Here is a 22221-nt window from a genome sequence, read left to right as displayed (position 1 = left end):
CGGAGTTTCTCCATGTTGGTGAGGCTGGTCTCGAACTTCTGACCTCGGGTTATCTGCCCACGTTGGCCTCCCAAAGTGCTAGGATTACAGGCATGAGCCATCGCACCTGGCTGCTATTATTAATTTTTATGAAAATAAGCCAGCCAAATCTTAAACATCTCAAGTCAAGTTTTCTGTAATCTTACCAATAAACATATTGTTTCTGGCTTGCCTTTTCTTATCTATGAGTAAATATGAAACTTATTTACATGTAAGGTAGTATTTTGTTTTAATGGGAAAACTTGAAATTTGGCATCCTAAGACCTGGGTTTAGTCTTAGATTTGTCACTTACTAACTGTATGACCTTGGTTGAGTAGTTTTTTGAAGTCAGTTTATTTACACAAATATCACTTCACAATTGATTTCAGGTGACTTGAAAAAAAAAATGTGTGTAATACCAAAAGTCAAAAATTTTTTTTAAAGAAATCGGGGTGTCAGCATGTAAACAGTGCTGGAATCACTGGATATCCACCTGCAAAAGGATGACATTGGACCCCCTTCCTTTCAACATACACAAAAACTAACTCAAAATGGATTATAGACCTAAATGTAACAACTCAGGCCCAGTGCGGTGGTTTGACTGGGTGTGGTGGCTCACACCTGTAATCCCAGCACTTTGGGAGGTCGAGGCGGGCAGATCACTTGAGGTCAGGAGTTCGAGACCAGTCTGGCCAACATGGTGAAATCCCATCTCTACTACAAATACAAAAATTAGCCCAGTGTGGTGGTGCATGCCTGTAATCCCAGCTACTCGGGAGGCTGAGGCAGGAGAATTGCTTGAACCCAGGTTGCGGAGGTTGCAGTGAGCCGAGATCACACCATTGCACTCCAGCCTGGGTGACAGAGCTAGACTCCATCTCCAAAAAAAAAAAAAAAAAAGAAAGAAAGAAACTCAAACAGTAAAAAGATCAAAGATCAATCACCCAGGCTTAAGGATCTGAATAGACTAAAGAAGATATGCAGTGACCAATAAGCATGTAAAATGTAAAAAGGTGTTCAACATCATAAACCATTAAAGAAATGCAAAGCAAAGCTTCAGTGAGGTACCACTGCACACCTACTAGGGTGGCCATAATCAGGAAGGTGTACAGTAACGAGTGCTAGTCAGGATGTGAAGAAATGGGAGTCCTTGTAGGATCTAAAATGGTGCAGCCACTTTGGAAAACAGTCTGGTAACTCTGAAAAGTTTAAATATAGAGTTACCATATGACCTAGCAATGCTACTCTTAAGTGTCCATCCAAGAGATATGAAAACATATGTCCACACAACAACTTGTAGAGGAATGTTCATAGCAGCATTATTCATAATAATCAAAAAAGTGGAAAGGGCCAGGTGTGGTGGCTCATGCCTGTAAGCCCAGCACTTTGGGGAGGCCAAGGTGGGCAGATCACTTGAGGTCAGGAGTTCGGTAGCAGCTTGACCAACATGGTGAAACCCCATCTCTACTAAAAGTACAAAAATTAGCCAGGTGTGGTGGTGCACATCTGTAATTTCAGCTATTTGGGAGGCTGAGGCAGGAGAATCGCTTGAACCCAGGAGGCAGAGGTTGCAGCAAGCCAAGATCATGCCACTGTACTCCAGCCTGGCCCACAGAGTGAGACTCTGACTAAAAAAAAAAAAAAAAGTAGAAAGAACCCAAATACTAATCAAATGATAAGTGGATAAACTAAATGTGATATATTCCTGTAATGGAATAATATTCAGCCATAAAATAGGAATGAGGAATGACTGATAATGGGCATGGAGTTTCTTTCTTTCTTTTTTTTTTTTTGAGATGGGGTCTTGCTCTGTCATCCAGGCTGGAGTGCAGTAGTGCAATCATGTTCACTGCAGCCTCAACCTCGTTGACTCAAGTGATCTCTCGCCTCTGCCTCCTTAGTAGCTAGGATTACAGGTATTCACAACCATGCCCAGCTAATTGTTTTTTTTAAAGACATGGTCTTGCCATGGTTCCCAGGCTGGCATCCAACTCCTGGCTTCAAGCAATCCTCCTGCCTTGGCCTCCCAAAGCATTGGGATTATAGGCAGGGGCCATTGCACCTGTCCTGAATTGTATACTTTAAAAGGGTAAAAACATATTTTGTGGTGTATGAATTATTTCTCTACAAAGCTGTTATAAAATAAGCCTTGCTGAAGGAAAAACAGTAGTACTAACGGAAGATTTGTACAGAGTTATGTATATCATGTAGTCCTATTCATTAGCTGAGGATGGGCCACAAATTTGGCTTTCTAGCAACTCAGGAAAAGTCGGTGATATCAAGCTGGGTATGGTGACTCATGCCTATAATCCCAGCACTTTGGGAGGCCAAGGAAGGAGGATAGCTTGAGACCAAGCTGGGCAACATAGTGAGACCTTGTCTCTACAAAAAATAAATAAGATTAGCCAGGCGTGGCAGTGCAAGCCCCTGGGAAGTTGAGGCTACAGTGAGCTATATTCAGGCCACTGTACTCCAGTCTGCACTCCAGTCTGAGCAACAGACTGTTTTCTACCTATTGTAGAAAAAAAAAAAAAAAAAAAAAAACAGAAAAATTAAAAACAAGCCAGGTGTGGTGGCTCACACCTGTAATCCCAGGACTTTGGGAGGCCGAGGTGGACAGATCTGTTGAACCCAGGAGTTCAAGACCAACCTGGGCAATGTGGCAAAACCCTATGCCTACAAAAAAAACAGACACAAAAAATTAGGCAGGTGCTGTGGTTCGTGCCTGTAGTCCCAGCTACTCAGGAGGCTAAGGTGGAAGGATCGCTTGAACCTAGGAGATGGAGGTTGCAGTGAGTGGAGATCACGCCACAGCATTCCAGCCTGGTCAACAGGGAGGCCTCATCTCACTTAGGAAAAAACAAAATTGGCCTGGCTCTGTGGCTCATTCCTGTAATCTTAGCACTTTGGGAGACTAAGGCAGGTGGATCACCTGAGGTTGGGAGTTCGAGACCAGACTGACCACCATGGAGAAACCAACCCATCTCTACTAAAAATAAAAAAATTAACCAGGCATGGTGGCACATGCCTATAATCCCAGCTACTCGGGAGGCTGAGGTAGAAGAATCTCTTAAACCCAGGAGGTGGAGGTTGCAGTGAGCCGAGATCATGGCATTGCACTCCAGCCTGGGGTACAAGAGTGAAACTCAAAAAAAAAAAAAAAAAAGGAAAATTGATACGGATCTGACATAGGTACTGTTTTTCTTCATTTTGCATGAAGAAAAGGAGTTTTATACAAGTTAAGTAACTTGCCTTGGAACCCCATGTTGGGGTTTGTAACCCAATCTGTCTCTACTAACAACCTGGTACAGTCATGGAAGCTGAATGATGTCAGTGGAACATGTTGAGGTGAAATACCTAGCCATGCTGATTTGTCCTGTTCCCTTTTCTAAATTTTTATTTTTATAATTTTTGGTCTTTCCTTTCAGGGCTTAAATGCTTGTTTAAAAAGTAAGATGTATTCTACTTGTTTGTGGTTAGAATAATCATCCTCTTCATCTTTCTTATATATCGATTTCCTTGTTTTTTAAAAAAATCTTCTTTGTAAAGTAGCTCATATGATACATACTTTCATAAAGAAAGGGCGAAAACCTAAGGGAGCATTGTTTAGAGATTAATCATGATGTCACCTCATTTTTGAAATAACTTAATGATAAAGAGATGTTTCTCAGGCAAGTCTGGATGTTAACATTTTTTGTTTTTTATTAGAACTCTAGAGTAGGATAGAAGAGTCCTTTTAATAATTCCATTAAAAAGTAATAGATAGGCTGGGCAGGGTGGCTTCTGCCTGTAATCCCAGCACTATGGGAGGCCCAGTTGCTGGATCACTTGAGGTCAGAAGTTTGAGACCATCCTGGCCAACACAGTGAAACCCCGTCTCTACTAAAAAATACAAAAAACTAGCCGGGCGAGGTGGTGGGCGCCTATTGTCCCAGCTACTCGGGAGGCTGAGGCAGGAGAATGGCGTGAACCCTAAAGGCAGAGCTTGCAGTGAGCTGAGATCGGCCACTGCACTCCAGTTTGGGCGACAGAGCGAGACTCGGTCTCAAAAAAAAAAAAAAGAAAAAATACAAAAATTAGTCAGGCACAGTAGTGTGTACCTGTAGTCCCAGCTACTCGGGAGACTGAAGCAGGAGAATTGCTTGAACGCGGGAGGCGGAGGTTGCAGTGAGCCAAGTTTCCCACCACTGCACTCCAGTCTGGGCAATAGAGCAAGACTCTGTCTCAAAAAAAAAAAAAAAAAAAGGAATGGATAAATTTCACTGAACGTCACTTGTAGTGAACAAATGTGAAATGATAAGAACACAATTAAGAATTTACAAAGCTGGGCTAGCATCAAGAGATCGGAACATAAAACTAGATTTCAGATCAAAGATTCCGTTTTGGAATTTGTTTGACCTATTTTGTGACCTTGACAGTTATTTCATTTGTTTGTGGCTCATGTTTCAACTTCCACAGCAGTGTACTTTTGGGAGACGCTGTTATTTAACAGGAAACTGCTTTGAAATGCAATATAATTTAAGTGAGGATTTTCGTTAGCTGAAAAGTTGAGATGCCATGGGGTGTGTGTTTTTCCATCGCTGTTTGACTTGGGTCAGAATCAGTCATTGTTCTTACAAGTTGGAGATAATATAGAGCTTTTAATTTTTTTTTTTAATTTATATTTGACTTTCTGTCCACTTTGAAGATAGTAATCCATTGACTTATTTCTAATAATTTTTATACCTCTTTATTTAGCCCTGTAGCTTTCCTGGTTTAGAAGGTAAAATGGACAATGGAATATATAGACTCCTAGAACCTTAGAATTGGAAAAGACCTCAATCATTTAGTCCAACCTCCTACTCTTTTATGTGATTAAAGCTTTTAGTTCATTTGAGTTTGCATTTTCATGTTATGCAACACATCTTCAAAAGCAGTGTGCTCTGTCTTAGATTCTGAGAAGGTGGCAGCCATCCTTGTACACATTTGCTTATTCATAAATATGAATTGCACAGTGGACCAAGCAGCGTGCTATGTGCAGAAGGCTACAGGGTGAATTAGATCAGAGACTAGAGGGAATTCAGACATTTCGGCAAGTAAAAACAGTCTACTGGGTTAAGTCCTATAAACATTACATGAGCAAGAAAGTTATCTTGTCCTTTGAAAGTGGGAGGGAAAGAATATCAAGGCAGCCATCCTAAAAAAAAAGTTGGAGCGTTGTCTTAAAGAACGTGTGGAATATGAAAGGCAGAAATCTTCAGGGAGAAGAAGTGATCGGGAAACAAGTCAAGGCAAAAGGAAAGGTATATGCTCAAAGGGACAGACACAGCAGGGCAGAGCACGGCTGGAGTTGCAGCATGGTGGGGTAGATAGTACACAGTGTGGAGGAGGAGGCGGGAGGTTGGTGAAGGCAAGTGGACACATCGTGAAATGCCTAATATACTTGGCAAAGGAAACTTGGATCTTTGTTATCCATCTGTGATAGGGAGCTGCTGACATTTAGCCTGAGAACTAACCTGGTTATATTTGCATTTTAGGAATATTCTAGTGGCAGTGTACAGAAGGGGTTGCAGTGGAGTAAACACAGAGCCAAGGAAACCTCTTAGGTTGCTGTAATAGTGAGGGCAAGACGTAAGGAGGCAACATCGAAGGAGAGGAAAGGATCGTTTAAGATTTAAATCTTCAGGACACATTGACAGGACTTGACTCAGTTGTAATAATAAAAGGTGACTGGGGACAAAAAAGAAGAGTCCAGGTTTCTGGCATTAATGAGTTGGTATCTGCAGTAGCTAGTATGGGAGTAGCTGATGGATTGTGTTTAAACAGTGATTTGGAGTCATCAAATGCTTTATTCTTTGTGAAGCCTTTCCTGCTTGACACACCTCTGCCTGATTATGGTCTTTCTCTCCTTCAAGGTGGCAGCACTTTTCATAGTTGTGCTTATATATAGTTATTTATATATTCGGTTTGTTTCCCTTGTTCACTTCTTGAAGGATGGGGCTATTTATTTATTTATTCATTTTTCGACAGAGTCTCGCTCTGTCACCCTGGACTCACTGCAACCTCTGCCTCTCAGGTTTAAGCGATTCTCATGCCTCAGTCTCCCAGGTAGCTGGGACTATAGGTGTGCGCCACCACACTCAACTGATTTTCATATTTTCAGTAGAGACAGGGTTTCACCATGTTGGCCAGGTTGGTCTCCAACTCCTGGCCTCAAGTGATCCGCCCATCTCAGCCTCCCAAAGTGCTGGGATTACAGGTGTGAGCCACCGCACCCGGCCAACTAGGGCTATTGTTACTTATCATAGTTCTCTGTAGCCTTGAACTCCTGGGCTCATGTGATCCTCCTACCTCAGCCTCTTGAGTGATTAGGAACTACAGGCATGTGCCACCATGCCTGGCTATTTTTGTGTGTGTGTGTGTGTTTTTCAGCTCTCACTATGTTGTCCATGCTGGCCTTGAATTCCTGTCCTCAAGTGATCCTCCTGCCTCCCAAAATGTTGAGATTACAAATGTGAACCACCGTGCCCTGTGTAATTCCCTCTTCTGACATCTACTTTTAATGCTCCATTTTAAACCTACACAATCAGAATTTCTAAGACAGTACCTGGGAATCTGAAATTTAAGATCTGTGATTCTAATGATCACTAATGTTTTCAAATTTATGTGTAGAGCAGTAAATGGGCTGGCGGTAGAACTGTTTTATCTTACTAACTTTGCTATCAAATGATGGAAAGTCAGTTACGAACTTCAGATTTTAAAATGAAAGCGTAAAGATGGTACTGACTTCTTTCTCTTGAAAATGATCTCAGAATAACAGGGAGAAGAAATACACATTCTGTGCTCAATGACATCAGGAGACAATAGAAAACCCTGTCGACCTAATGGGAAAAAAAATGAGACATGTTAATATAAGTACAGAGTTTATGTGGGCCAAATTTGAGGACTACAAGCCTAGAGCATAGATTCAAGACTCCTGTTAGGAGCAGTTACAAGTGGGGTTTTTGTTTTGTTTTGTTTTTGAGACAGAGTCTCGCTGTGTTGCCCAGGCTGGAGTACAGTGGTGTGATCTCGGCTCACTGCAACCTCTGCCTCCTGGGTTCTAGTGATTCTCCTGCCTTAGCCTCCCTAGTAGCTGGTATTACAGATGCTCGCCACCACACCCGGCTAATTTTTGTATTTTTAGTGGAGACAGGGTTTTACCATGTTGGCTGGGCTGGTCTCAAATTCCTGGACTCAAGTGATCCACCCGCCTTGGCCTCCCAAAGTACTGGGACTACAGATGTGAGCCACTGCGCCCAGCCACAAGTGGGTTTTTTTTTGTTTTTGTTTTCATTTTTGTTTTTGAGATGGAGTTTCACTCTGTCACCCAGGCTGGAGTATGATGACACAATCTTGGCTCACTGCATCCTCTGTCTCCCAGGTTCAAGCAATTCTCCTGTCTCAGCCTCCTGAGTAGCTGGGATTATGGGTGTGTGCCACCACGCCCAGCTAATTTTTTTATTTTGGGTGGAGATAGGGTTTCACCATGTTCGCCAGGCTGGTCTTGAACTCCTAACCTCAAGTGATTCACCTGTCTTGACCAAAAGTGCTGAGATTACAGGCATGAGCCACCATGTCCAGCCACAAGTGGATTTTTTTTGTTTGTTTGTTTTGTTTTTGTTGAGACGGAGTTTCACTCTCATCACCCAGGCTGGAATGCAATGGCACGAGATCTTGACTCATGGCAACCTCCACCTCCTGGGTTCAAGCAGTTCTCCTGTCTCAGCCTTCCGCACAAGTGGAAGTGCACATACCTAAAAAATTAAAGGAAAAGAAGAGGCAATTCCTAAGCTGTTTATCAATAATTTTATATTAAAATACCATAAGCTATTTGATTGACTTTACATTGTTCTTTGTTTCACAAATTCTAGGAACATGGAGACTGGGTGGAGGCGGCTGGTCAGGGACAAAAATACCTTTAAACTGTTGCACCTGGGCATGGGGGTTGGTACATTACTGAAGTCTCATACTCATGTTTCTCTGGGCCTGATAAATTTTGCGTACCTCACATAGCTCAGATTGCTCTGAGCTGTTTTTCATTTCTCACACCATATGAGTAAGGGCTACCGTGCCCACCAACAATAGATAAAGGTTCCAGTTGGTCAACATCCTCACCGACACTAGGTATTTTTTAATTTTTTATTACAGCCATTGTGTGGGTGTGAAGTATGTCATTGAGGTTTTAATTTGCATTTCCCTCATAACTGTGTCCAACAACTTTCTGTGTACTTATTGGCCATTCTTATATCTTCTTCGGTGAAATGTTTCTTCACACAGTCACATCTTTTATCTCTTTAAAAAAATTTTTTTTTTTTTGTAAATAGTAGTGAGATCTTGCTTTGTTGCCCAGGCTGGTCTCAAACTCCTGTACTCAAGTGATCCTCCCACCTCAGCCTCCCAAATTGCCAGGGTTTCAGGCATGAGCCACCGCACACAGCCTTTTCGTTTGTCTGAATTTTGTTTTTTTTTTTTTAAGAGCCAGGTTCTCACTCTGTCGCCTAAACGAGTGCAATATTGCAATCATAGCTCACTGCAGCCTGGAATTCCTGGGCTCAAGTGATCCTCCCACCTCAGCCTCCCAAATAGCTGGGACTACAGGTGTGTGCCATCATGCCTGGCTAATTGTTTTCTATTTTTTTGTTTTGTGAAGACAGGGTCTTGCTATGTTACCGGGGCTGGAGTGCAGTGGCTCAATCATGGCTCAGTGATCCTCTTACCTCAGTCTCCTGAGTAGCTGGGACTACATGTGTGCACCACCATGCCCGGCTAATTTTTGTATTGTTTTTAGAGATGGGGTTTCACCTGTTGCCCAGGTCTCGAACTCCTGTGTTCAAGTGATCTGCCTGCCTTAGCCTCCCAAAATACTGAGATTACAGGCGTAAGCCACCACTCCCAGCCCTATCAGAGTTCTTAATGTATTCTAGCTACTAGTTCTTTCTCAGAATCATGATTTGCAAATATTTTCTCCAGTGTATGGCTTATCTTTTTATCTTCTTAATGATGTGTCTTTTGAAGCATAAACAATTTATGAAGTTCCATTTATCAATTTTTTTTTATCAGTTATGCTTTTGGTGTCATATCTAATAACTCTAATTCAAGATCATAAGGATTTTTAAAAATGTATTCTTCTGGAAGTTTACGGTTTTCACATTTTTAGTTAATTTTTGTGTGGCATAGCCTCCTCTACACAAGTCTGTGTAATGCAGGGCCTGGTAGATAGAGCAAGGTCCTAAGAAGGAGAGGAAAAAAAGGTACAGAGTAGAGACCTAACAAAAGGAGAGTGATAAAAAGAGGAGAGGAAACAAAGGGTAGATGCCAAAAATAAATTAACAGCTACTTAAAATTTCTGTGTAGAGATGGTACACATTTTAGCTGACTCCAGTAATCAAATGCGTCTACATCTATAGTGTGCCTGCATTTCTTTAAAGATACTGATGAGATCCCCTCTTGATCTTTAAGGGGTGTCACATTATTTGGAAATGAAGAGTCGGGGCTTCAGTTCCCTAAATGGTTTTGGTTTCTGTTTTTCTCATTTTTAATGCATTTATAATTTTAATTTTATGTTGTTGTTGTTATTATTATTATTATTATTTTTACTAACGACATGGTCTTGCTATGTTGCCCAGACTGGTCTCAAACTCCTGGGCTCAAGCAGTCCTTCCTCCCAACTTGGCCTCTCAAAGTGCTGGAATTACAGACATGAGCCACCATGCCAAGCTCATTTCTAATTTAAAATTTATACACTGTAGTTTGTAAACATTAAACTTTCTATCTACAGATTATATGGAGAACCCCATTGTGATAGAAAAGTTTGGACTTGCTAAAATATTTTTTCAAAATAACAGTTATCCTTGTGTGTGTATGTGTGTGTAGACACTTATGTATGATTATTTAGTGCTTGATACATGGTCTACCAGGTCAAAGTCAGACTGTGCTTAAGAGTGCAGTCTTCCTAAGGAATATAGAGCTATGTGTAGTTTAAAAGGTGAGTGATCACGCCTGTAATCCCAGCACTTTGGGAGGCTGAGGCGGGCGAATCATGAGATCAGGAGATCGAGACCATCCTGGCTAACATGGTGAAACCCCGTCTTTACTAAAAATACAAGAAAAAAATTAGCCGGGTGCGGTGGCACGTACCTGTAGTCCCAGATATTCAGGAGGCTGAGGCAGGAGAATCTCTCCAACCCGGGAGGCGGAGGTTGCAGTGAGCTGAGATCACACCACTGCACTCCAGCCTGGGCGACAGAGTGAGACTCCGTCTCACACACACACATACACAAAAGAATTTCATTTCAGCTCCTTAGAATAAAACTGCCTTGACTCTACGAACATATATCTAAAAGGGATTTTAAGGAAATTCGGAGAGCCTGTGACTGTAGTGTTGACTTATATTTGGTATAGATTGAAGAAGAGGCCTATTCAGACTATATTTAAGTTGTGAGTTAAAATACCTTTACTTAAGGTGAAGTTCTCATCTACATTCCTGTTGGATATTCACTAATTTCTTTTTTTTTAATTAGTTTGTTTGTTTGTTTTTGTTTTTGAGACGGAGTTTCACTGTTGTTGCCCAGGCTAGAGTGCAATGGCGTAATCTCGGCTCACCGCAACCTCTGCCTTCTGAGTTCAAGCGATTCTCCTGCCTCAGCCTCCTGAGCAGCTGGGATTACAGGCATGAGCCACCACGCCTGGCTAATTTTGTATTTTTAGTAGAGGCGGGGTTTCTCCATGTTGGTCAGGCTGGTCTTGAACTCCTGACCTCACGTGATCTGCCCTCCTCGGCCTCCCAAAGTGTTGGGATTACAGGTGTGAGCTACTGCGCCTGGCCAAATTCTTAAATTATTTGTACACACCCAAATAACTCTTCTTCTGGTATCTATCTGTAAGGGGCCATTCTCCCTGTAGCCTTTTTAGTTTGTGACTTCCATTTTGAACCACTGATGGTTGTGTCCTAGCAAGGTTCTGTAGCTACTCAGAGCAATTTATCAATCCAGCTAATGACAGTGAAGATTACTGATTGCTCTCAGCTACTTCTGTGACATGGTTTATCCCTCATCCAGTTCTCCACGTTTGCCATTTGAAATGTTATATAGTATGAACTGTGTACTAGTAGGAAAGTTACAAGTATCAGAGTTAAAATTCGTGTCTGAGGAGCTCATAACTGATCTTCATTATTCTTTTATGAGTTCATGCTCAGTGTGCTCTTATCCACAGGATGAAGATAATGGAATGAAAAGTAAAGTTCATCATATTGCCAAGGAGATCATGAGCTCAGAGAAAGTGTAGGTATCTAGTTTGCAATTCAGAAGACTGTTTTCCCCCCATTGGCACATTTAAAACATTTTTTCATTGCTGTTTTTTACAGGTTTGTGGATGTGTTAAAACTTTTGCATATCGTAAGTATCTGCTAATTTTTTTTTTGAAGTCTAAGAATATTCCCTTTTGTACTTTCCCTACCCCTAGAAGTTTTCAGCATTACTAACTTAATGATAGACATTTTCTAAAATGTATGTATTTCATGTATATGTAGATAAGATGATTTCTGAAAGAGTCTTAGTAGCTATATGTCCAAAGTCTTCAAACTTTATGTCTTCATAACAGTTTTTAAGGTGATAATATATTTTCTTAGGCATTTGCTGAAGATACTTGCTATTAGAGTTTTGCATTAGCAATACATGAAGAATATCATTATCATTATCCAAAAGTGTTTTTCTCCTATCTAAATAAGCTCCCAGAAACAGACTTGAAATAGATAATTTTCTTACTGTTTTTCCTTTTACCACCTCCATTTAGGAGAGATTAGAAATAGACATTTTTACAACTAAGTTTTAGTTGTATTTTCCGTTTTTTAAATTGTCAACTTTTTTTTTTTTTTTTTGGTTTGAGATAGCGTCTCATTCTGTTGCCCAGTACCATCTTAGCTCACTGCAGCCTTTCAACCTCCTGGGCTCAGGCAATTCTCCCACCTCAGGCTCCTGAGCAGCTGGGACTACAGGCACTCACCACCATGCCCAGCTAAGTTTTGTATTTTTTGTAGAGATGGGGTTTCAACATGTTACCCAGGCTGATCTCAAACTCACGGGCTCAAGTGATCAGCCCGCCTTGGCCTCCTAAAGTGCTGAGATTACTGGCCTGAGCCACTGCAGCTAGCCTATAATTATCAACTTGAACAGACTTGTTAGGAAAGAATTACGATGTGTGTCTGGGTGCATATTCATTTTTCTCATGCGCTCCTTTGTACTTGCAGGTTTTCACAAGTTTCATTATGCACTGGCAGTTAAAGTGCTTTTAGTGTTACTTTATTTCAATTATATTTAGGCAAGATATTAAGACTTAAGAAAGGGGTAAAACAAAAGGAAAAGGTAAATGAAACAATAAAAAAAGGAGTTGAAGTGACAGTTTACTTATGTGGTGGTATAATTATTAACATCATAAATTAGGCTTAATTGTGGAGAAATGAAAGGTTCATCAAATATACATCAATTTATGTCTTGGCAAACAGTATCATTATTTTCAGGTTTTCTTTGAATGGATACATATGAACATGAAAAGTGGGTTACACTTATGGATGATTCACATTCACTAAATGATTACCTGTGCTCTGTACTTGGTCCAACAGAAACCCAGGGGCCTTGCCTGGTGTGGTGGCTCACGACCGTAATCCCAGCACTTTGGGAGGCTGAAGCGGGTAGATCACCTGAGGTCAGGAGTTCGAAACCAGCCTGGCCAACATGGCGAAACCCCATCTCCACTAAAATACAAAAATTAGCCAGGTGTGGTGGCGTACCTGTAGTCCCAGCTACTTGGGAGGCTGAGGCAGGAGAATCACTTGAACCTTGGATCCAGAGGTTGCAGTGAGCCAAGATGGTACCATTGCACTCCAACATGGGTGACAGATCAAGACTCTGTCTCAAAACAAAACAAAACAAAAATAGGGGCCTGATTCCTATGTGAAAAATCTCTAGCTTTGGAAATTCTTAAAAAATTCTTAACCTTGCTAATTTGTTTTGAGAAAATATTTCCCTGTGAATAGTTTCTTATGTTGACTTTTGGCTATATTGGTAATATTGGTAAGTTCTCTCTTTCTCCTTTTTTTTTTTTTTTTTTTTTTTAATGAGTCAGAGTCTCACTCTGTCACCCAGGCTGGAGTGCAGTGGCACGATTTCCACTCACTGCAACCTCTAACTCCTGGACTCAAGCGATCCTCCCACCTCAGCCTCCTGAGTAGCTGGGACCACAGGCATCCACCACGCCAGGCTGATTTGTTTTATTTTTGGTAGAGATGGGTTTTAGCCACGTTGCCCAGGCTGGTCTTGAACTCCTGAGCAATCTGCCTACCTTAGCCTCCCAAAGTTCTGGAATTACAGGCATGAGCCACTATGCCCAGACAGTTCTCTTTTGTAATAGATTTTCTTTTTTTAATGATAGGACAAAGCTAGGCATGGGTAGCACACACCTCTAATCCCACCCACTCAGGAGGCTGAGCCAGAAGAATCCCTTGAGCCTAGGAGTTCAAAACTGCAGTGAGCTGATTGCACCACAGCATGCTAGCATGGATGACACAGCAAACCCTCTTTTTTTAAAAAAAAAAAAAAAAAAAAAAAAAAAAAAAAGGACATTATTTTGTCACCCTAACAAATTTGTTGAGTGTCAAGCTTATTGTCATTTCATATAAATTATAATATGTCTGATAAATAAGTGACTTTTCAGAATGAATTTCTTGTATATTTGCTGCTCTTCCTTGAACATCCCCACCACACTGTAGACATGTGATATAATTAAGTACAAGTAATAGGAAGGTTTTTTTTGGTTGTCTTATTTGCTCTCTGATGGGAGCTAGACTTAGTAAATAGCTCTGTAAAAATATTATGTAAATGTGTGAATAGTATACATTAAAAAAATATTTGGGCTGGGTGCGGTGGCTCACACTTGTAATCCCACACCTTGGGAGGCCAAGGTGGGTGGATCACTTGAGGTCGGGAGTTCGAGACCAGCCTGACCAACACGGAGAAACCCCGTCTCCACTAAAAATACAAAAATTAGTCGGGCATGGTGGCGCATGTCTGTAATCCCAGCTACTCAGGAGACGGAGGGAGGAGAATCACTTGAACCCAGGAGGCAGAGGTTGCGGTGAGTCAAGATTGCGCCGACTCGAGATTGCGCCATTGCACTTCAGCCTGGGCAACAAAAGCAAAACTCCATCAAAAAAAAAAGTGTGTGTATATATATAATATATATATAATATATGTTAATATATATGTATAATATGTTAAATATATATAATATGTTAAATATATAATATATATGTTAAGTATATATAAAATATATAATGTATGTTATATATATTTGGAAGGGTTTTTTTTTGACAAAGATGGACTGGCTATATAGTATTAGCAAGGAAGCATCTTTGCTTCACTAATTTCTTTAGGTGGAGATATACATCCCCTTGAAAATTTGAGAGGCTCAATAAAATCCATAGAGGCAGAGGCAAGGCTACCCTAGGCATCCAGATGTCTGTTACTAAGTAGAAAAGATTTTTTTTTTTAATGCATTGTAAAGGACTTTCTCAGTTCTCATGTTTTTTTCCGTGTTAAAATCACTTCATCCTGTTTTACTGAATACACCCTGTCTTTTGAGTCTTGTGAACCATTTTCAGCATTTCTTCTTTAGTTGTAAAGAATCTTCCTCTAGCTTCTATTGACATGGCTACCAAACCTTCACTCTGGAGGAGCTTCTTTCACGTGAGAACTGTCCTTCACTGAATGAAGCTCATTGTTCAGAGTACCTTTGTTTTGCTGCTGAAGTGTTTTCCCTACCTTGGTTTGGTATTTCCTTCTCTTTAGATGCCTCTGTTTCACAGTTCTCTTTCCAAGCCTTCAGGGACTTGTGGAGAGAGGGAGGGAAGGTGACTCGTGGATCTTAAATGATGTTCATCTGATCATTTAACTTAACCAAATCTCCTTTAGTTAAATAAATGGTGTTCTGTTGAGTGCTCTTTATGTTCCTTCCAGCATGCTATGTTACATCAATTATCTGTTTTAACCTTCATAACAACCCTATCAAGTAGATGTTATTCCTATTTTTTTCAATGAAGAAAGTAAGCTAATTGTCAAAAATAACCCACTATTTAATGGCAAAACCAGACTTTGAAGTCTGGTCTGTCTGACCCCTTGTACTCAGTTGTTCTTTAGTAACTGATTGAAAATTATTATTTGAAATCTCTACCATGCTGTATAGAATATAGTATATCTTTGGATATATTAGCTTGCTTTCAGAATTCTTTTAGTCGCCCTGGAAACGAGAGAAACTTGTTTTTCATCTTCTAAAGATGAAAATGAAGCTAGATCTTGGTCACTTAGAGATACTATGATGATTGCTTGTTAGTGTTATTAAAGGAGATTAGAAACTAGACATAAAAGATTGCTTTCAGTTATGTTTTCTACAGTTTTGCATTGATGATTATGCACCACTGATGATTACATACCGTATCACCGGGTCTACATATAGAGAGGGAAGAATAATTTCATTGGGAAAATATTTTCATTTTAAAAACAAAGTCAAATGGTTAATGTGGGGACTTTCCCACGTCTACTTTTACTTCATAGTTTCACACTCATTTCTGCATATTTATCATAGCACTTTGACCCCCACAGCTGCTTTGCTTTTGCTTAAAGTGAAGTGATTCCTGGTGTCCTTCATGAGGACAGGGAACCTTGTAGAGCTCCATGTCTGTCCATATGTTCCTTTGGTCTTTGTAATTCACTGGGTCATGGTAGTAGTGCAGTAATGCCCTGAGGTCAGGCAGCTGGGTCAGGACAGCTGGTAATTAAGTCACATACCTCTTGTTGGTGCTGGAGATATAAAGCCTGACCCCATGAACAAGGCCATCTGTTTTGTGCTTCATTGCCTCAGATGCTCGTACTTGATTTTATTTGCATTGATTTTTTGCTGAGGTCTTCCCTAAGTGATTCAAGCTGGCAAGGCTGATATGTTAATATCTCAAAAGAATTAAAGATCAACTTAAAGTTGATCTGATTCTTATTTGTAGGTTTTGGGGAATTAGTAAGAATAATATTATCATATGCTTCATAATTCAGAGGCCCATTTCTAGTTCTACAAATTCCACATTAAACAAGCATTTGCTTTTTATGACCAGAAACTACAGTGTAGGTGGTTCAATTTTGCATGCAGAATATTCGGTAGGTTTTGTTTTAAGGATGAAGTCTAGGTACTTGATGCCAGCAAACTCTACAGCTAACTAACATTTTCACACTCTTAACTCCTCCCCCCACTACTTTAATATTTTTTTTTACCTGGCTTTTCCAGTGTGAAAAATTAAACTCTGGATCTAACTTTTGAAGGGCTAATCCTGCTGTCTTGCATCCTCACTGATTTCGTCAAGGTTTTGGTGAATTTAGATTCTTCTGCCTCAAAATAGCTTTGCCTCTGGCTTTTAAGTGTCATCACACTTTCCCAAATTATCCTGGTTGTTAACATTTAGAAAAATAACCAGACATATGTTGTAATCATCCTTTTATTAAAAAAGGATGTCACCTCCTCCCAGTGGCACCAGTTTTGGCAGTGGTTGAGGTTCATGAAGAGCTGAGAAGTTAAAGATTCTGCTAGTGGTTCCTGTGTGAATTAGTTACATCTGGCAGTGGGGCCGTAGCACACAGCTGTCAGGAAATGGTGGCCCAAGAGGTGAGGGAATGAGACTAGGGCCAGGGCTGCTGCATGTGGTTATGGAGGCCATAACTGGGAGTGGAGCCCAATTATTCGATGACACTTGTCGAAGCAAAAGCACAGTATGGCAGGCTTTATTCAGGACTATCACAATAGGCTTAGGGGGCCTGGAGCAGGGGCTGATGCCTGTAATCCCAGCACTTTGGGAGGCCGAGGTGGGCAGTTCACTTGAGGTCAGGAGTTCAAGACCAGTCTGGCCAGCATGATGAAACCCCGTCTCTACTGAAAATACAAAAATTAGCTGGGCATGGTGGCATATGTCTGTAATCCCAGCTACTCGGGAGGCTGAGGCAGGAGCATCGCTTGAACCCAAGAGATGGAGGTTGTAGTGAGCCGAGATCGTACCACACTCCAGCCTGGGCAACAGAGCAAGACGCCATCTCAAGAACAAAAAACAATAGTCATAGGGACCACTGCAATGGGATTTTGCAGTAGTGGAGAAAGATTAGGCTCAACTCCAAATATATTATGGGCAAGTGGGAATTTATAGCCAAGGAGGAGCAAAGTGGGAGTTAGTGGATGGAAAATTACTAAGAAGAAACTTCAGGAGCAAGGGAGATTCTGGCTTAACCAACTTAACGGGATTCTTGTAGAAGACGGACCAGCCAGGATGATCATACATCACCTGGGCAATGGTAGAGGATGAAGAACCCGAACAATATCAAGGGTGGGAGGTTCTTGCTAAAACTGGATTTTGTAAGAAAGTGCACAGATGGGCCTAAGAAAAGATTCAGGAACCTGACTAGTACAGAATCTTTGTCAAGTGCTTACTTAGAATATGTAATTCTCTGACTGGGCACGATGGCTCACGCCTGTAATCCCAGCAGTTTGGGAGGCTGAGACAGGCAGATCACTTGAGGCCAGGAGTTCAAAACCAGTCTGTTCAACATAGTGAAACCCCATCTCTACTACAAATACAAAAAGTTAGCCAAACGTGGTGGCACACAACTATAATCTCAGCTACTCAGGAGATGAGGCAAGAGAATGGTTGAACCTGGGAGTTGGAGGTGCAGTGAGCTGAGTTCTCGCCACTGCATTCTAGCCTGAACAACAGAACAAGACTCTGTCTCAAAAAAAAAAAAAAAAAAAAAGGCCGGGTGTGGTGGCTCATGCCTGTAATCCCAGCACTTTCGGAGGCCGAGGCAGATAGATCACCTGAGGTCAGGAGTTTGAGACCAGCCTGGCCAACATGGTGAAATCCTCATCTGTACCAAAAAGTACAAAAATTAGCCAGGCGTGGTGGCGAGCGCCTGTAATCCCAGCTACTTGGGAGGCTGAGGCAGGAGAATCACTTGATCCCGGGAGATGAAGGTTGCAGTGAGCTGAGGTTACACCACTGCACTCCAGCCTGGGCAACAAGAGCGAAACTCTTTATCAAAAAAAGAAAGTAAGCCAGGGCGCTGAGGCTTACGCCTATAATCCCAGCACTTCGGGAGGCCGAGGCAGGCAAATCACCTGAGGTCGGGAGTTCGAGACCAACCTGACCAACATGGAGAAACCCCATCTCTACTAAAAATACAAAATTAGCTGGGCGTGGTGGCCCATGCTTGTAATCCCAGCTATGCGGGCAGGAGAATCGTTTGAACCTGGAAGGCGAAGGTTGTAGTGAGCTAAGATCGTGCCATTGCACTCCAGCCTGGGCAACCAGAGCGAAACTCACTCTCTCAAAAAAAAAAACAAAAGGTAACTCTCTGGGTTTCATGGCTATATAGTCTCAAAATTCTTATAGTCTTTATTAAGTGTACTTCTACTATTTTAATTATTAAATTTCTATTTTATACTGACATACTACTTATAATTTAAAAGAAGACATCATGGGCCATCAGTCCATTGCGAGCTGCCTAAAAACATCCAGTAGTACTGGGAAAAGCAGAGTTTTGCCTGGTGTGTGACAGGGGCGTCCATTTAGAGGCAGCCATCTCACTGGTCAGTTCAGTTTGTATTTGGCTGGTCTCTGTTAAATGTGTCTTAAATAAACAAGTTCCCTTTTTGGCAATGGTGGCAGACATATGGAATGCAGGGTCTGGCAAAAGCTGTGTCAAACCAGGTCCTTAAGTTACTTAGCAGCTAACATCACTGTCACTGTCATGGCAGAGGAAATACCTTCCAACTGGGAAACAAAAGTTATCTTGCTGCCAGGAGACAAATATAGTCATCATTTATTCTACCAGAAGAAAGAGTGGTGCTTATTGCTTTGCTGAGCAAGGAACTCTTGCATCCAAATTATATCAGTCACTAAACTGGTCAAAACAAAAGCAAAAAAGATAACCATAGAGGATGTTTAACTATTCTGCTTTGAATACATTATTCATGATGCATAAATAAATGTATTCTATAGCCCTGCCTGATAGCAGACAGCCTAATGATTTTCAAAAGTGTTAAGTGGCTTTATTTTATCATAGTAGATGTGAGTGCTGATTGAAGCAAGCTGTTGGGAGGTGAAATTTGGCTGATATCCATTTGGTTTCTGGAGATGTTCTGAGTGATTTTCTGGATTAGAGCTTATAATACTATGAGAACTAAATACTCTTATTTTATATGATACTAATTAGGTATACAAGATAGTCCTTTAGTTACTGGTATGAGTAGTTGGCTCCTTTGGGCTAATGTGACTGTTGGATCAATAAACTTAGTCCCAGGTACTGAGTCCTAAGTGAAGGGATTTTTAGCATTGATTAAGCATAAGAGGATTGGACTTCTTCAAAATAGCCATCCTTTAGAAAAAGAATCCTTTCACATACTTTAAGTTATCTGTGAGGTTTTTGGCTGTCCAGAGTTAAAAAAAAAAAAAAAATCATGGTTAATATACGTATTTTAGGGGCAGGTGTTGAAAAGATCAGTGGAAGGAACAGTATCTTTTTTGGTTGATTTCATTTGCCGGTAAATTCCTGAAGGGAAAGCATTTGGAAATAAAGGTAAGGGAAGATAAGGCCTATTAGTCATTTACCCAAACTTTGCTTTCAGATTTTAATTAAAACTGCTGTTTCTAAAATGGAAAAAAATCTTTGTTTTTGAATTCTCAAGGACTGTGGAACAGATTTCACTCTGTTTTACTTATATCTTGAGGCCCACCCTTAGGGGACAATGAAATCTAGGCAAATACTTATCTCCTACCCTACCCTTTCCAAGTCCTCTGGAGTAATAGGGTGTGGTGGTATTGACATATATTAAAACATGGTACAGATAGTCTAGAGAACAGTAAATGAAAAATAATATGTGAAGAGAAAGATTCTTTTTTTTTTCCTTTTTTTTTTGAGACAGAGTCTCGCTCTGTCACCCAGGCTGGAGTGCAGTGGTGCGATCTCGGCTTACTGCAAGCTCTGCCTCCCGGGTTCACGCCATTCTCCTGCTTCAGCCTCCTGAGTAGCTGGGACCACAGGTGCACGCTGCCACGCCTGGCTAATTTTTTGTTTTTTTGGTAGAGACGGGGTTTCACTGTGTTAGCCAGGATGGTCTCGATCTCCTGACCTTGTGATCCGCCCGCCTCGGCCTCTCAAAGTGCTGGGATTACAGGCGTGAGCCACTGCGCCTGGCCAAGAAAGATTCTTATTTGTGAAAAGTGTAAACCCTGGTGAATTTATTGAGAGGTTGGCAAGTGGGAGGGGAGAATTTCAGGTCCAGAGTTAAAATGTTTCATTAATTCTAAGTGCCAAATGCATTGCAAAACAAGTTTTATGTGCAATATCTAATTAAAGTCTCATAACTATTATACTTACTTAGTAGATGAGGAAAATCAGGCTGGCCCGAGGAAACACAGTAAATAAGGAACAAGGGCTTGGATCCAGGATTCTGATTATCAAGCATGTGCCTGCCAGTCACGGTGGTTCATGCCCATAATCACAGCACTTTGAGAGGCCCTAGTGGGAAGATTGCTTGAGCTCAGGAATTCAAGCCAGTCTGAGCAACATGGTAAAACCTCGTCTCTACAAAAAATACAAAAATGAGCCTGGCATGGTGGCACACGCCTATAGTCCCAGATACTCGGGAAGTTACCATGAGCTGAGATTGGGCCACCGCGCTCCATCCTGGACGACAGAGGGAGACCCACAACACGTGCCTCTCTCCACATGCCTCACCTAGGACGCGCCAGCTGTGGGGAAATGATAACTGAAAGTGGACAGTGGGACTCTTAAATCCAGAATAAAATTAGCTAAGATCTCCTGGGCACTTTTAAAATAAATGGATTGTGTTTATATTGATGGTATTGGAATAATTCTAAAGACTATTTAGAATTTTGTTACAATTTCCAGACACCCGCTTAGTATAATTGCTAAGTTTAGAGATCAAACTAAAAGGTTTAAGATAAATATCATTTGGTATGTTTGAATATCAAAGAATCGTCTCAGCCACTATTTTTTATTTTTAATTTCCTATCTAGGTGAGTGGGGTAGGAGGAAGGGGGTACTTTCGATTTGTAATTCTGCATGGGAAATACAGCTGTGCAATCCGTATCATTTTAGGGAAGAGGGGGACTGGGGATGAAAGCTTGTTATCAAGTTATATGTGTATGTATTGTTTTTTCTGCTCTGGACTGTAATAGGATTTCCGGGATGCAGTAGCTCATGCTTCCAGGCAACTTGGGAAACCAGTGATTGAGGACCGGATTCTAAATCAGATCCTATACTACTTGCCTCAGCTGTATGAGCTCAACCGGGATCTCCTGAAGGAACTGGAGGAAAGAATGTTGCACTGGTAAAAATGGACTGTTTTCAGATTTTCCTAGTGTTTCCAATTTTAGATGAAGCCATAAGGGCCGTACATGTGACAGAGATGTATTGTTCATTACAGTGAGTTGCTTCAATATATTGTCTTTGCAGTTACCCATAGACTGATTTTTTGTTTTGTTTTGTTTTTGAGATAGATTCTCACTCTGTCACCCAGGCTGGAATGCAGTGACACGATCTCTGCTCACTGCAACCTCTGCCTCCTGGATTCCAGCGTTTCTGCTGCTTCAGCCTCCCAAGTAGCTGGGATTACAGACGCGTGCCACCACGCCTTTCTAATTTTTTGTATTTTTAGTAGAGATGAGGTTTCACCATGTTGGCCAGGCTGGTCTCGAACTCCTGACCTCAGGTGATCTGCCTGCCTCAGCCTCCTCTAGTGCTGGGATTACAGATGTGAACCACCGTACCTGACCAGATTGATTATTTTCAGTGGCCCAAAATTCACAACCTTGGCACACCAAGCTCAATACTATTATTTTGAACAAATCTTTGGTAATGCTGCCTCAGAAGCAACATGCAGCCAATTTATATTTCTGTAGGTGAACTTGGGCAATCAAGGTTTTTGAGATTCAGTGTGGATAGATGCTGTATTCACATTGGAATAGTTTCTAAATGTTTTATTTACCTTCTGGAGCTGCAGGTCGTGAAACTCCCTTTCCAGTTTTGAAAAAGAGGCCATTCACTGAAATAATAGGATGGTTGTTTTGGAAAGGCAAT

General features: G+C 41.2%; 1 protein-coding gene across 4 annotated transcripts in view; it reads left to right on the top strand.

Annotated features, from left to right (window-relative positions):
* Positions 1 to 22221, top strand: part of FGD6 (FYVE, RhoGEF and PH domain containing 6) — a 137855-nt gene that overhangs the window by 50791 nt on the left and 64843 nt on the right. For all 4 annotated transcript variants that reach the window (XR_004059530.1, XR_004059531.1, XM_010383914.2 and 1 more), the window contains exons 4-6: positions 11252 to 11319; positions 11403 to 11433; positions 21321 to 21472. Coding sequence is in view for 2 of the 4 variants with exons in the window: in XM_010383914.2 (XP_010382216.2) it covers positions 11252 to 11319; positions 11403 to 11433; positions 21321 to 21472 (251 nt within the window). In the remaining 2 variants the exon portion in view is untranslated. The remainder of the gene's footprint in view (positions 1 to 11251; positions 11320 to 11402; positions 11434 to 21320; positions 21473 to 22221) is intronic.

Source organism: Rhinopithecus roxellana, chromosome 10 (assembly GCF_007565055.1).
Source record: "Rhinopithecus roxellana isolate Shanxi Qingling chromosome 10, ASM756505v1, whole genome shotgun sequence".
Lineage (NCBI taxonomy): Eukaryota > Metazoa > Chordata > Mammalia > Primates > Cercopithecidae > Rhinopithecus > Rhinopithecus roxellana.
Note: the sequence above shows the minus strand (reverse complement) of the source record. Positions and strands in the feature narration are given on the sequence as shown.